This window comes from Podarcis raffonei, chromosome 17, assembly GCF_027172205.1.
Source record: "Podarcis raffonei isolate rPodRaf1 chromosome 17, rPodRaf1.pri, whole genome shotgun sequence".
NCBI classification, from domain to species: Eukaryota; Metazoa; Chordata; class Lepidosauria; order Squamata; family Lacertidae; genus Podarcis; species Podarcis raffonei.
In genome coordinates, this window is record NC_070618.1 from 37846890 (window position 1) to 37862068 (window position 15179).

Genomic DNA, 15179 nt, shown 5'->3' on the forward strand with positions numbered 1-15179 from the left:
CTTTACTGCGCATGCGCTCCTCCCGCCGCTTGTGCGGGAAGACGCGGTTTCTTACGGGATTTCGTCACAGGTTCCGCGGTATCTGGATAAGACGCCTCTTAATTCGCCCCCCTCAGAATATTCAAGGATGGCGGCTTCGGCAGTTTTGTATACTGGCAGGCAGCTGTGGAGGCCAGCCTTGTTGGCGTCCCGCTCGGTAAGGCGACGGGTTCTACTGCGGTTGTGGACACTGACCTTGTCCGGGGGTGAAGGGAAACCGGCGCCGCTACCTTGGTTTCCTCTCAGGGGAGTGGGTGGGCGGGCTGGGGCAACCGTTGCCATGTTTCCGATTGGTTAAGGAAGCAGGCGTTGGGTGGGACAAAAGGAGAATGGTGCTTTCGCATTGGCTGGCCTCTTATGGAAAGGTTTTTTATTGGGCGCTTCCTTTGGGACTCGTTGCGTAGCAGATAATTTTGATTGGGCGATAGATATGAGACTAGGAGAGAAGAATTAAAGGGCTAAAAGCACAACCAAGGAAATTAAAGGAAAGGAAACAGCCCTGTTTGCACGAGATTATTATTAGTATTGCACGAGATTATTATTATTATTATTAGTAGTAGTAGTAGTAGTAACCTCCATAGTAATGAGTCTGGAATAACTGCTACCCATTGCTTTCATACAGACTTCTTTATTAATTGCATTTATCTCCCACCTTTCATCCAGGGAGCTCAAGGTGGTTCACACTTTTCCTGTTGCTCTCCCCATTTATCCTCACAACAGCAACCCTGTGAGAGGTTGGCCCACAGTCACCCAGTGAGCGTCATAGCTGAATGTGGATTTGAACCCTTCATTAGCATTAAATATTTGATCTTATTTGATGGGACAGTTGAGCAAGAACGCTTTGACAGATCAAATATCCATCTCTAGCTTCTGGCAAAGGGGAATAAATGAAAGATCTCGCTCAAACCTGGAATTTCACGGAGTCAGGCAGGGCACCTAGTATTTCATTCCTGTCTTGTATGAATCCTTTATTTCTGGATTCCCCAAATCACCTTCCTTAGCCTATACTGTTTTTCTCTCTCCCTCACAGGTGCAGGCTCTAACAGATGGCAGTCGCAGGAATGTGGCCTCGGTTTGTATCGCTTGTGCTTGCTATCCTTTGTCACAGAGAGATGTTAGGGGAGGCACTCTTGTGTTCTCTTGTACATTATTTCCCCCACAAATTCACTGACAGCTGTCTATGGACAGAAGGGGGATGTAAATGGTCCTAATGTGGCATCTGTTTCTAATCTCTTTACTGATTGGGCACACATCTGGTATGCAAACAAAATGTTGCAGTCTAGGACAGTTTCTCCTCTTGGAGAAAGATGTTCTAATGGGCTCTGCCATATTGACCTGCCTTTTCCATGTCTCCTCTCTGTTCAATTGGAGTAATAATTCTGACTTACTAACTGTGTAGGGAAATTACAAGGTACTAACAGCCTTGTACCTTTTAAAATCAATGGTTAAAATCAGTGCAGTTTTCAAAGGTTCAGTCCATTATCTTGATTCAAAATGGCATCCAATTTTATCACAACATAGATGAAAACCTGCTCCTTGATTCACAAACTGTTGTGCAAAATTTGGTTATGATATCTTGAAGAGGTATCCAAATGCATAGCAAGCAACTAACTTTCCAAAATACATGGAAAAATTAAAAAGATCTGTGGATAACATTTCAGAGGCACCAGATATACTTTCTGGACCCTTGGAAGTTTGGTCTTGTAGTCCTTAATACACTCTGGCTTCCCTGTTCACTAAAGCTGGTGTCCGTGAGGAATAGAATCCTGGTCATATTTGTTTTAAAATGAAAGAAATCTTTGACTGTTGCAGCACACAGAGGAAGTCACACTCTGTAAATCACAGTACTATAATGGCTCTAAGGACCTAAGAGATTGTAAAGCACTCTGCTGGTTAAAATGCTAGATGAAGGATCTTGGCAAATGTTTGGTTAACAATAATTTTTTTTTTACACTGCTGCCTGTGAAACTCCTGTTCTTTTTTCTTCCTTTCCCATCTTCCCAATATCTGTTCCTGATACATTGGCTACAGCAACAGGCTATTGTAAGTAGTTTTCCTACCATTTCAGTTTTAAACTTGGAGTTACAGCCAATGGGTTTAAGTCTCCTATTCCAATTATCAAGTATTCACCAGGCTGCAAATGTCCCAAGCTGGATGGTAACTGGCAAAGAGTGGTTGCTAAGACTGACACTACTGAGCTAGAATATATGGACCATTAGTCCTAAGTTATTCTTTAGCCTCCTCTCCCAAGTTGGAAATAGTGGGCTTAAACCTTTCTTCAATTTGGTTTTGGAAACACTGTCTCCTGAATGGGGTTTGATAAGCTAGAGTTGGGAATACTAGTGTCTATATTTACCACTGGAAACCAAAGGTCAGAGTGGCTAAAATTCAAGGCAATTGAGAATATCATGACAATCCTTAGTGCTGGTTGAATGTAGTGTAGCAAGCTAAAAGAATGAGGTGAGAATGGGGTGGTCTGCTGGTTAGAATAGAGCAGCCGGTGTTACCTGGCTGGGATCTAGGACTCTCGGGGTTTCATTCTTCACTTTGAACAAAGAATCTATACCCTTGTTGTTTTTAAGCTCTCCTGATCATCAGAAGCTTGTCAGGGGTTCCTCATAGAGAAGGAAGATCCATAAGGGTGAACCAGCTTGTTTGCCTTCCATGCTTTGTGTAGGCATAGGGAAGTGCTGAGCATGTTCTAGGATGCACCCCCTAGTTAGCAAGGGGTGTCAGTGAAGCCCAGTAGGCCTGACCAAGCACTCCATGGAAACTGAGTGGGTGACTTAGAAAATGCCCCAGAACCCTCTGCAGTGTGGGTGGGGGCATTTCATGGCAGACTCTGCATGTCAGTGTGGAAAGGGTTCTTTGGAGACTTGTCTGAAAGGCATTGGCCTGGATGAACATGGCAGGGATGTGTAGTTACTGAGAACAAAGGCCTCCTAAGATTCCTGGGCAGGGGTGTGGCCTAGCCGAAAGGATTACGATTTGCAAGATTTTGTTCTAAACTGCCTATACCTGCACCTCTTTCTCCACAGCCTCCCCCAGCCAAATATGGGGGACGCCATACTGTGACAATGATTCCTGGAGATGGGATTGGGCCGGAGCTTATGCTTCATGTCAAGGAGGTGTTCAGGTACAAATTTCCTCTCTGTGTGCCTTTCCAGAGCTGTGCATAAGACCCAGAAGGCCTGCTTGTGTGCACTGATCTGTCCTGCTAATAGACACTTTTTGCCTCGCAAAGCCATGGCTGGAGTTCACCTTGACTGCCCCACCCTTCTCTTCTCTCTACCCCAGGCATGCCACTGTGCCTGTGGACTTTGAGGAAGTTCTGGTCAGCTCAGAGGGATCTGAAGAGGACATGCAGAATGCTCTCATGGCCATCCGGCGCAACCGTGTAGCCCTCAAAGGTGATCCTTTGCTTTTCACAGCATGCAGAATTGTGCCAAGTTCTGCATAAAGTGAAGTCGAAAGGAGGAGAAAGGGGTGTCCTGTGTATCTTTTCAGGGGGCGGTTGGAAAGGGCAGATTTCTTTTACTGGGGTGCATGGGCTTAGTAAAGGCCAGTATCTATTTATTTTCCGAAGCCACATTTTGGATTCATCTGGTCCCCTTTCCTTCTTCCCTTCTTCCCTCTTCAGTCCAAAACGAGCCTATTCTAGGTTTCGCCTTAACAGTATTTGAAGATGCTTATTTTTTTATTACGTTTATATACCATCTCTGTCTTCCAAGGAGCTCAAGATGGTGTGCATGGTTCTCCTCCTCCCCATTTCATCCTCACAACAACCCTGTGAGGTAGGTTAGGCTGAGAGATGGTGACTGGCCCAAGGTTACCCAGGGAGCTTCATGGCTGAGTGAGGAGTTGAACCCTGATCTCTTAGGTCGTAGTCCAATACTCTGCTGCATTTAAACCTATATCTAATATTGCATCCTTGTGATAGCTCTGGAAAACTGGTGCTGCTTATTCCCATTTTGTGGATGGAGGAACTGAAACTAACAGCCTCTCAGTACAGTTACAGCAACAGCCAAGGCGACATTTTTCCACCGTCGCCGCATCAAGCAGTTGGTCCCTTACCTTTCTCGCCCTGACCTGGCCACAGTGATCCATGCAACAGTCATCTCCAGGCTTGACTACTGTAATTCGCTCTACGCGGGGCTGCCCTTGAAGCTGACCCAGAAACTCCAGAGGGTGCAGAATGCTGCAGCGAGGCTCTTCACGGGGTCTCTGCCATGGGAGCATATTCACCCAGTGCTTTTCAAACTGCACTGGCTCCCGGTAGAGTACAGGGTCAGATTTAAGGTGCTGCTTTTGACCTTTAAAGCCCTTCACGGCCTAGGACCCTCGTACCTACGGGACCGCCTCTCCCGGTATGCCCCACGGAGAACCTCAAGGTCCATAAATAGCAACACCCTAGTGGTCCCGGGCCCTAAGGAAGTTAGATTGGCTTCAACCAGAGCCAGGGCCTTTTCAACTCTGGCTCCGGCCTGGTGGAATGCTCTGCCTCATGAGACCAGGGCCCTGCAGGATCTGATTTCTTTCCACAGGGCCTGTAAGACAGAGTTGTTCCGCCTAGCCTTTGGCTTGGAGCCAATTTGATTCCCTCCCTCTCTTTCTTTTTTCCTTTCTTTCTCCTCCTGCGATGAGGCTACATTTTAATATTTTAATGTTTTAATATTTTAATGTATTTTAATTTTGTTTTTAAGTTGTAATCATTCAACTTGTTTTTATTATTGCTTGTAAGCCGCTCTGAGCCCGGCCTTGGCTGGGGAGGGCAGGGTATAAATAAAAATTATTATTGTTATTATTATTATTATTATTACATGTCTGACTGCTGTGGAATCTGAATCCAGATTTCCCAGGCTTGATATTTTATCCACATTTGTTTCTAACCCATCAGGAAAGAGGACAATTTATATAGCTGCAATTTTCAGATTGCCCCATATTGGTGTGTTATGTTTACTAAGGCCAGGGAGTTGATCCTCTTATTAACTGGTTCTCTTTTCCTGGCTTTATAGGAAATATCGAGACGAACCATAACTTACCACCTTCTCACAAGTCCCGGAATAACATAATGCGGTGAGTTGAGAGAGAGGCTTAGCCCAGTTGCCAGGCAGAGCCTAAGAGTTGGGAGTGTGGTTTAGTCCATATACAACCATTCATTTCCATTTTCTACCCCTGTCTAGAGGCTTAAAAAAATTAGTGGAATGGAAGGAAGTATGTAAATGAGGCCAGTAGTCTTAATTTCTGTATTGCTTACCATAGTGATGCCACAAGTCACATGACTGACGTGTTACTCTAGTATGCTACCCACACACTATATGCAGCTCTGCCCTCTGTTCCTTGGTGTGGTTTTGCTTCTGGTCTGCTGAGCTGGAAAGCACATTGGAAAAGCAAGGGGCAGCATTGTTGCTGGTTGGGTGTGACCCTGCATCACAGCCAGACCCATCAGCCCTCCTGCTCCCATCCAGGTGTGCCACAGAATCTCATTTCCAGTGATGTGGGTTGGTCACCATCCATAGCATATGAGGTTCATCTCTCCTAGCAACACGATACTCTTGTTAAGGCAATTGGCGAAACTAGGGAGAAGGTGGATCTGGGGCAGAAGGAACAATTGTGCTTTCTGAAGTACACAGAATCACAACAGTTGTTATTCTGAGTAGAATCTGTGCCGTGTGACCTTTTCCTTTCCCTCTCTGATTCCACAGCACAAATCTGGATCTGTTTGCTAATGTGATTCACTGCAAGAGCCTTCGAGGAGTGGCAACCAGGCACCATGACATTGACATACTCATAGTCCGAGAGAACACGGAGGGAGAATACAGCAGCCTGGAGCACGAGGTGCTAGTTAGCAGAGGCAACCACTTTTGCCCTCTTTATTTCTCTCCAAACCCCCCTCCCTCCTCAGCCCTATTTGCATTGGGGCAGTGCTGTTTCTTCTCCAGGTGGGCGTTTTTTCCTTTCCTTTCCTTCTAAAGCATACTAACTCTCTGCTTGTGGCACATCATGATCAGGATTGAGTGGTGATGGGATAGTCCTGCTATATGGCAAGTGACCTTTTAGTGAGGTGTCAAAGATTGTATGATGGTGACCAGCAACTAACAGTCCAGGGGTTCAGTCTGGCTCTCATCCTTCAATTCCAGGGATTCCTTCCTGTGATTGTGTACTTCCAAATGGTTCCTCCTGACAAAACCCAAGATGTTGGCAAGTGGCTTTTTTCAGTCACAGGGGCTGGCTCTGTAAAAGCTCCTCCATACTAGCATATTCACTCACTCACTCACTCACTCACTGACATTTGCTTTGTCTCGTATGGGTGTGAAAAAAACAGGCAAAGCCTGCAGCTCTTGCTCAGTTAAATAGATGGCCTCTAGCCAGGGTTCTATGATACATCATAGGGGAAAACCACAAGTGGAAAGTTGGTTTCCTAAAACTGGCAGTCCCTCCAAGGATTGCAGTAATCTTTCCAAGTAGGACATCATTTCCCACCCAGTCCCAACTGAGCTATAGATAGAAACTAGGAGTTTTGATTTTGCCTGTTCTGCTCCTGCCCCCTCCAGAGCGTCTCTGGTGTAGTGGAGAGCCTGAAGATCATCACAAAGACCAAGTCGCTGCGCATCGCAGAATATGCCTTCAAGCTGGCGCATGAAGCTGGGCGCAAGAAGGTGACCGCCGTCCACAAGGCAAACATCATGTACGTTAGGGGAACATGTAGGCCTTTCTTCAGCGTACGTGTGTGGGAGCAGGAATGGGTGTATCTGGGGGTGGTGGTTTTCTGGCTCAGTGGTGTAAAGTGTGCCACAACTTGTGCCCAGTAGGAGATGCCTCAATTCTTATTTATGCACCCTGCAAATCAGGCCATTGTGCCGTGAAATTTTATTCCTAGGCTGCCAAGTCAGGGATCAGGTTTCTGTTCTGTGTGGAAGAGGTAGGCTGTACAGGCCTGACTGTATGCTAGCATCAGAGACCTTTCTGCTCTTGTTCAGGAATACCACAAACTTTTACTGCCTCTACAGTTTGTGGTGCCTTTGCTGCAGCTCTGGCTGAAATTTTCCCTTTTTTCCTCCCACATTAGGAAGCTGGGTGATGGCCTTTTCCTGCAGTGTTGCAAAGAGGTGGCAGCTGGCTTCCCAAACATCACATTTGAGAGCATGATTGTTGACAACACTACTATGCAGGTACTTGGATGTTCTAGTCTTATGTCTAGCTGCCATTTCAAACACAGGACACCTGAGTCTTCTTTGTAGACAGCTCAAATATTTGTGTTCTTCATTCTCTTTGGCAGTGCTGTTCAGGGATTCCCACCGTAAATCCCTTTCAGATTACCGCCTAAATCCATTCACATGGATTAAACATGCACAGGAGTCAGTCCCAGCATTTTGTGCCCACAAGCATAACTTTGGGGTTTTTTGTTTTGTTTGTTTTTTTAAAATAGAATCACGAGAACTGGAAATGTCAAGTTTTGTAATAGTCAAAGCAATTGTTATAAAGGAAACGGAAGACATTTCTCAGGATTTACTTTGGAGGGAAAACAAGTTGGCTAATAATGTAACTTTCTGTTTAGAATATGTGACTTTTGCAGATCATTCAGAGAAATTGTTTAAATTAGGAGTGCTTTTATGAAAGCTTCCAGGCAGACCTGAAACTACATTACTGTTCTGTTGTGGCTGGGATGGGTGGGGAGAGGAGGGGACATGAATCACTACTCTCACCTTTACACTCACTGCTGTCTCTGATTTTCCTAGTTGGTGTCCCGTCCACAGCAGTTTGATGTCATGGTTATGCCTAACCTCTACGGCAACATTGTCAACAACGTCTGTGCTGGACTGGTTGGGGGCCCGGGCCTGGTGCCAGGTGCCAATTACGGGCGTGATTATGCAGTTTTTGAAACGGTGAGTTTTTGAGAGGGTGGTAGATGTCAGGCTCTGGTAAAGTGGGGTTGTGGTGAAGAAGCACCGAGGGCGGGAATGCTACTTGGCTGAGTGAGAAAGGGCTCCTAAGGCAGAGGCTCTGGCTTCCAGAGGGGCCTGAGCACCAGGATCTCTCCAGTAAGCATCGCCTGGAAGAAAACTGAGGGGGATGGAAGAGAGCAGAACACACCAGCAAAAAAACAGGCCACTTGTATCTTTGCCTCTCCATTATTCTATGTTGGTTTCTTTCATTTTGGAAACTCTCTTGCTCCCTCAGACAATATAGCCTGCTCTCTCAATGCCTTATCTCTCTTTTCTCCCTCTTCAGGCCACGCGCAATACTGGCAAGAGCATTGCTGGCAAGAACATTGCCAACCCCACAGCCATGCTGCTCGCCAGCTGCATGATGCTGGACCACCTCAAGTACGTGCGCATACCCCTTTCCCTGTCTCAGCTGCTGCCACCACTGCCTAATAAAACTGCTGCAATTGTTTCTCCATTTCCCAACTATGAGAGCCAACGTGGCATAGTGGGTTAACCTCTAAGATGGGGGTGTGGAACCTTTGGTCCTCCAGATGTTGCCATCATCACCCCTGACGGTGCTTGCTATGGCTGATGGGAGTTCAGCAACATCGGGGTGGGGGGGACAAAGATTCTCTTCACCTGCTCTAGGCATTCCCAAGTTCAAATATCTACTCAGCCACTAAATTATTGGGTGATACTAGATGGAGAGACGTATCTAAAATGTGGGAGCTACTGCACACTTACCTGATGGTCTTGGGGAAAGTGTGAGACCAAAATGAAATGTTTGTCTCAGTGGCAGATTCTTCCATCATAATAGGGGAGGGTGGGGGAAGAGAGACTGCATTTGTGCTGCTGTTTCTCCCCACTTCACTCTGTTGTTCATTGCAGACTGCACAACCATGCATCAATTATCCGCAAGGCAGTTCTGGCCTCTATGGACGAAGCAGAAGTGAGTTGCTTTTTCCCTTCCCAGGCCAATGGCCTATCAAGAGAATTGGGGATAATAGGATTAGCTACAGTCACTGGGTGTTCTTCTTGGGTCTGTACATACCAGCAGAGGAAAACCATTGTCAAGTATCTCAGATTGATTTCTTGTTTGTTTTGGAGGGAACCCAAAATGTGACTTGCCATTCCAAGTCATGCTTTCAAGGGAGCAGGTCTAAATGATTCCTAGAGCAAGTGTGAAGGATGCAGCCATTGGGCCCATGAGTCTCTCAAGATCCCTAAGGCATGACAAGGATGGCTGAGCAGGTCCTAGTCCATGTGCCCTACTGAGGGTGCAGTTGGATCAGAGAACATGGCCATGACTTGTACAGCAACGCAGGGACTTGTAGTGAGAAGTAAATGAAGAAGCTTGTGTCAGTTGGTACAGTGGGGGAGCAGAAGTATCAAGTTGGTGGCATTGTGGAAAGAGGGTTGGGCAGAGTAGTCTATCCCTTCAATTGGTCAAGAGCCACAGGTTTCCAAGAGTGCACAATCATACGTGCACAACCACAGCATGTAAGTATGTGTCTGCATGTGGGTCTCCCTTGGTAACTGTCCTTACACTTGAGTAGGTAGCCCATCTTCACTACAAACGTCTGTTGCCTTTTTGGCATTTTCATTTGTGGATGCCATGGGAAATAGTTTTTAACTTGGGGATATCTCCAGCTCTCCCATCCCTTTGGGAACTGCAGTTTCCAGTGTTTTGCTGGGAGAAAGGGATGATTGCAGTGCAGATACACCAAGTGTTCTAGGGGCTTGCAACAGTGTTTACAGATAAACAGTAAAAAAATGAAGGTCCCAAAATGCATGTTTGGGCTGAAGGGGGTTCTTGGCTCCCAAAAGTTTGAAGACAGACTGCTAGTTAACTAAACTGAAGACTGTGAAGGGGCGGTTGTGAGTGAAGGTGCCTTAATACAGCTTTTTCTTTCTACTTCCTCTCCAGACTCACACACCAGATATTGGGGGCCAGGGCACAACCTCAGCGGCTGTTCAGTCCATCCTGCAACAGATCAAAAAATCTAACCCGAATCTGGCACAGGTGAGTTGTTTTGGAAGGTGACAGGTTGGCAGCTCTCAAAAGGGGGGGGGGGAGGGTTGAAGTGGAAGGTGAGGAAGGGAAGTTATAAGATTTTGATTAAGTGCAGACTTCTTGAAACCTTTTCCCAAGGTTTCAAGAAATGTCATCATACCAATGTTTTTGTATGATTGTACTTGCTTGTCCTTACTGAGCAGCTTCTGCCTTTAGGGACTGGATGTAAAGCAGAAGGAAGGGCAGGGGCTCAGTGGGCACTGGTAGCAGCAGAATTTAGGAGCTGCATGGACATGAAGGATCCTCCTGCAACTGAAGCCGAGAAGTTTTAAACTTCACTTGTCCCTGCCTTAGGCTTTGCCTCTTTACAAAATGGGAATTTTAGTGATTAACCAGTGTGAGGTTGGGCAGAATGGAATATAAATAGTTCTTAGTCTGTGTAGCTAGCTTTGCTAAAGACCATTCAATTCTTTTTACCTTTGCCTGTTGTTGTTTTTTAGTGACATTCTGAAGCCAAAGAACCAGGCTCAATAGCCGTTTGAGCTTCAACTGAAACAAATACTCCTGCCTGCCTAAAAAGAGGCCGGAGCAACTCTGCTGCCTGTGACTAGAACAGACTGTTCCATTGTGAACTAGCCAAGCACAAACTCCCATCTTCTGTATATAGTGTGTAAGATGGCAATTCATACCCACCTCACTAAAGGGAAATAAATGGAAATGTGAGGCCTATCATGTCTCTGTATCTCCTGCTTTTAGGCTGACTAGTAGATACGCACAGCTAAGTGGATTAATGGTGTGGTGAGAGAGCGCAGCAGGGGAGAGGGAAGTTTGGGGCTATGGAGCATGGTTTTTATCGTAGGGAAGGATCCTGGCGACTTACACTGAAGGAACTTACAATCAAGGACCGGCTAAGGCAGCAGCCAAATCCAAGGGCCAGACTCCCCTAGTTAGGGAAGGGAGCTGGCTTCTTCCTGCAGTATAACCTACCACTACGGCACCTGCGGATTGGAATCTAAGATGGTGTCAATTTTTTAAAAAGCAGGTTTCCCTTTGTCTACAGCTGCACATCCCTTTGTTCCAACACAGTACAGAAAGACACACTTAATTTTCAATGGATTTTGTGAATGCCAAAGAGAATGATGATATAAAAGCAAAATTCTGCAAGCAGCATCACTTCTGCTGCTGCTAGCAGTGGGGAGCACTAAAGAGCTGCAGCCCAGTAATGCTTTGCCCCCAATCAAGCACTGCCTAGACTTAAAATCCCATCTTTACAGTCAGGGACTAGAAACATGCACTCCAGGGCAGCAGGAGAGGTCTATACAGAAAGCAGCCTCCTGGTAAATGGTTAGGTTCATGCAGAGCTTGCTGAGCTGTCTTAGGTGTGGTAAATTTCAGGCCCACAGGCTGGATGTGGCACTCTAGTCCTCCAGAACTCTCCACCAGGCTGCATCCCGTACCGGACCTGCTCTCTGTCCTTGAGTGCTTTTGCCCAGCTGGAATGTGTCCCTGGAACTGCAATAATGGCTCGTGTGTCTGGCTGTAGGTGTGTATGTAGAAACTTCTGACTTCACACAGGTGCAGTAGGTGACAGTCCACCTAAGGTAAGAGTCACATCGGTTGCTCTGTCAACTTTGCCTCTGACTCCTTGTGCTGCTTCCAGCCCAGCCCTTGGAAGTGTGTGTGGCCCTGGGCTGGGAGAGGCTCCCCATCCCTGGTGTATTGGGGACCTTCTAAGTTTGCTTTTTCTTTTACAACACGGGGCTGATATTTCTCAAGGTGAGTTTTGTTCTGAACTTCCATTCTACTCTGTGGCAGTGTGAACTTTTACCACCACCCTCCCTCCATAGCACTGCACACCCAAGATATCAATCCCAGAAGGGAAGTAGAAGAACAACTTTCCTTAGAGGGAGTACCTCTAACCCCTTTCCCCTCACAGGAGTTGAGAACCTGATCCTCAAGAGGTTCGCCTCCAGTGTGGTCTTCCTAAACCCAACTTTGCCCTTAGAAAGGAAGAGGAGGCAGAGGCTATTGCAAACGTTTTAATGAAAAGTCTTGAACTCAAATCCCTGGAACAGTAGAAGGGCCTTCAAAACACACACACACACAAACAAACGCACACACACTCCCCAACATGGGCAACACCTTAATGCTAGGGCAGGGTTTCTTGTTCCAGAGACTGCAGTGCAAGGCAACAATATTGCTTCCCTCTCCCTATGCCCAGTTCTCTTGCACCACAACTTTGGTTTAAAGACACCAGTCTTGGGCAGCACTGTGACCAGTTGTCTGCCATACCTAGGAGGCTTCCCCAACACCACCTCCCTGTTTATAGTATGAGGCTGCAGAATGCAAGAGCCAACCACAACTCTGGGCTCCAGCGCTATAGCCATGGGACAGGCATCAGAACTTGGGACTTTGGGTTTAAGCCGAGCTCCACACATCTTTTTCCTCCTCCTGTTCTGTGTCTTTCCTCTGGTTGTGGTTCCTCCTTTTCTGAACCCAAAATGCTACAGGGGCACTCCCACACCATTCAATCTTTCATCACGAACAGTAGATAAGCTTCTTCCTAAAGGCACAAAAGTAGCTTGGAACAGTGTCAAGCTTTTTGGAGCAGCTACACTCTGCCTTATAATAATGAAAACTGACCACAGGTAGCAAAAGTGTCAGGAAACGTGGGGGGGGGGGGAGAGCAGGAGCTGTAGTAGCAGTTTGAGAGAGCAACAATGTCAGCCATTCCAAAATACGCATTGTGGGGAGTAGTTGGTGGGTAAAGACACACACACACACACACACACACCCCTAGCTTGCTTTCTCCCACCAGCTAGGGTAGTGGGTGAAATTCAGTATGATTCCCATTCACCTCAAACTGGAGTGAAAAAGGAAACTGAGGCAAAATAGGACTAAAAGACAATTAGAAATGGGGGAGAAGAGTCTTCACAACATACAAAAAAATCCCAGCTATTGAAAGCTGCCCTTAGAGACTTTCCCTTTGCAAAAATCTTTCCTTAGCAATGACAAGGGTTAGAAACTTGTTTGTTTAAAAAACTTCTGAGATTCTTAGAATACCAAATTTGTGAGCAACTCCTGCCTGGCTAAAGTAAAGCATGTTAAGGGCCATGACCCATGCCTAGGCAGCAGGGGAAAGGACTCACAAAGGACTCTTGGGGTAGAGGAGGGGCCCATTTATTCAACTCTTAACCACAAAGTTGCTGGCAGAAACCTGCCTGCAAATGCCTGTGAAGTGCAGAGACATCAGGTGCCAACAGCCAAGCCAGAAAAACGAATTCTTTCACCCCCACTGCCTATACATTTCTACTGCTTCCTGCACCAGCTACCTTCTCTCATTCCCTCCAAACAGTGCCACGGCTGAACCTCCAGGCCACGGTCATGTCACTTTGCACACATTCATTGTCACTTTTCTTGCAATTCATTGGCATGGAAATTTGGACAGGGTAGGGGCACCAGCCGGACCTGCAGCATCTCTCTGCCACCCCACAAAGAGCTGCCCTTCCCAGCTTTCTTGCTAGAACATTCATGCACTTCTTCTTTTTCATCATTCATACTCTGCTCACATATTGAGCCTCTCGCAAACCCACACACGCTGGGAGCTTCACAGCCACTCTCTTTGCCCACCAGTTAGAAACGATGGAGAGCAGAGGGCAGGGGAAGAAACTGGCAAGGAAGTACCACAATGAATTCTTAAAAGTCAAACCGCATCAGTCAAGGGTACATGGAGATGGTGGCCATGGAGACCTCCCAAGAAGGCAACTTCTAGGAAAAGAGTCAGCAAGGGGTTGTGGGAATCTTCTGGCTGTGCTTCAGAAATGACCACAGAGTGAACCTGGCTCCTGAGTTCCAGTCCTGCTTTACAGTTCCCCCTTCCCCACTGTGATCAGCCAGAGAGAAGAGCCTCTTGCCTCCAGTCCTGCAATGCAGTCCACTTAGGGGAGGAGCTGGGGGAGACAGCCTTCCCCCCTGCCCGTCAACTCCAGTGATGGGACCAGGTCCGTGCCAGGGAAATCTTGTGCAGGCGAGAAGACTGCTTCCTTCAAGCAACCAGTCTGTCTGGACTTCTGCCTGGCCTTAAGAGTTGAGCCACGGATGCTCCAGGCACTGGGAGGCTGTAGTGCGTTCTTCTGGGATGTACTCCATCATGGGCAAGAGGAAGTCCGTGAACTGGGCTGCTTGCTCGAGGGGCCACTCATATTTCTCCACCAGGACCTCGTACAGGCCCCAGTGCTTGAGATTCTTAATGTGGCGCAGTTCCCCTGGGGAAGGAAGGAGGACAAAAAGGGCAAGGTTGGTGGAAAGGCCCCATCTAGGGGTGTGTACTTTGCGCTGGAGGAAAGTAAAATGAAGTGAAAATTCTGCACCAAGGAAAACCGAACTCGTGCCTGGTTTATCTCTTATTTTGTGAAATTAATTCTGGGCCTGGCTAGTCATGGGGATAGGCAAAGAGTTATTGAACAGTGGGCATCATAGTCAACAGGCGTTGCTCACACACTCAAAAGCTGTGTTGTCACAGCCACAAGGGCTAGAAACTTTCACCTCCGGAAGTGGAACATGATGCCCAAAGCCACATTCAGCTTCTATGCTCCTGAGATCGCAGCGTACAATCCCAATCCAGGCCAGCCACCTGTTCCAAAGTTAGACAGACTAGATGGAAAACATACACCTGTTCTGAAAAGAACATGCAATGTGGGCCTGGGATCATCCAGCATAAGCCCCAATCATCACAGTTTACCTCTTCATATATTGTCACAGTGGTGCTTGGTGTGGGAAAGATTGCCCAGAGTGGTGGTAGTTATGCTGTGAATCCCACCCTGCTGTCACACATCCACAGCACACCCACAGGGCATCTCTTGGGGGGAGAGCCAGCCTCCCAGAAGTGAAAGCATTAATATGATCAAAACGGGCATTTATTATGCAATAAACTCAGAGTGTGCAGTAAACATCTAGATCCTGTACCCTTTGTGGGCATTCATGCTGTTTCTCTCTGTGGAGCAGGAAAGGTATGCAATTAGTAGAAGCTGGCTAAACTTGTAGCAGCTTCCTCCGATGTAGTGCTCATTCATTTTCCCACAGCAGCTAAAAAAGGTGCCCCAAAGCAGGGCATGAAGGTAGCAGCCCTATTGACTCAGCATCTTGTACTCTGAGGCTCCATTTAGCTACCATTAATAGACCTCTCCTCCATCTAAAGG

General features: G+C 46.9%; 2 protein-coding genes across 6 annotated transcripts in view; one reads left to right on the forward strand and one right to left on the reverse strand.

Annotated features, from left to right (window-relative positions):
- Positions 1-112: 112 nt before the first annotated feature.
- On the forward strand, positions 113-10710 carry IDH3G (isocitrate dehydrogenase (NAD(+)) 3 non-catalytic subunit gamma). 3 transcript variants are annotated; one of them, XM_053371986.1, is made up of 14 exons: positions 113-196; positions 1070-1111; positions 2071-2082; positions 3078-3175; positions 3337-3449; positions 5055-5115; positions 5745-5877; positions 6594-6727; positions 7109-7211; positions 7779-7925; positions 8272-8366; positions 8856-8916; positions 9895-9990; positions 10482-10710. In XM_053371986.1, exons 1-14 carry the CDS (start codon positions 128-130, stop codon positions 10482-10484), a joined length of 1167 nt encoding a protein of 388 aa, XP_053227961.1. In that variant the 5' UTR covers positions 113-127; the 3' UTR covers positions 10485-10710. The 3 variants fall into 3 exon arrangements, with proteins under 3 accessions (XP_053227961.1, XP_053227959.1, XP_053227960.1); XM_053371984.1 differs by lacking the exons at positions 113-196; positions 1070-1111 and having other exon boundaries at positions 1930-2082; XM_053371985.1 differs by lacking the exons at positions 113-196; positions 1070-1111; positions 2071-2082 and adding an exon at positions 2116-2196.
- A 1297-nt stretch (positions 10711-12007) lies between these two features.
- SRPK3 (SRSF protein kinase 3) overlaps positions 12008-15179 on the reverse strand; it is a 33011-nt gene continuing 29839 nt past the window's right edge. For all 3 annotated transcript variants that reach the window (XM_053371980.1, XM_053371977.1, XM_053371978.1), the window contains one exon: positions 12008-14246. In XM_053371980.1, coding sequence (XP_053227955.1) covers positions 14062-14246 — 185 coding nt within the window. In that variant the 3' untranslated portion in view covers positions 12008-14061. The remainder of the gene's footprint in view (positions 14247-15179) is intronic.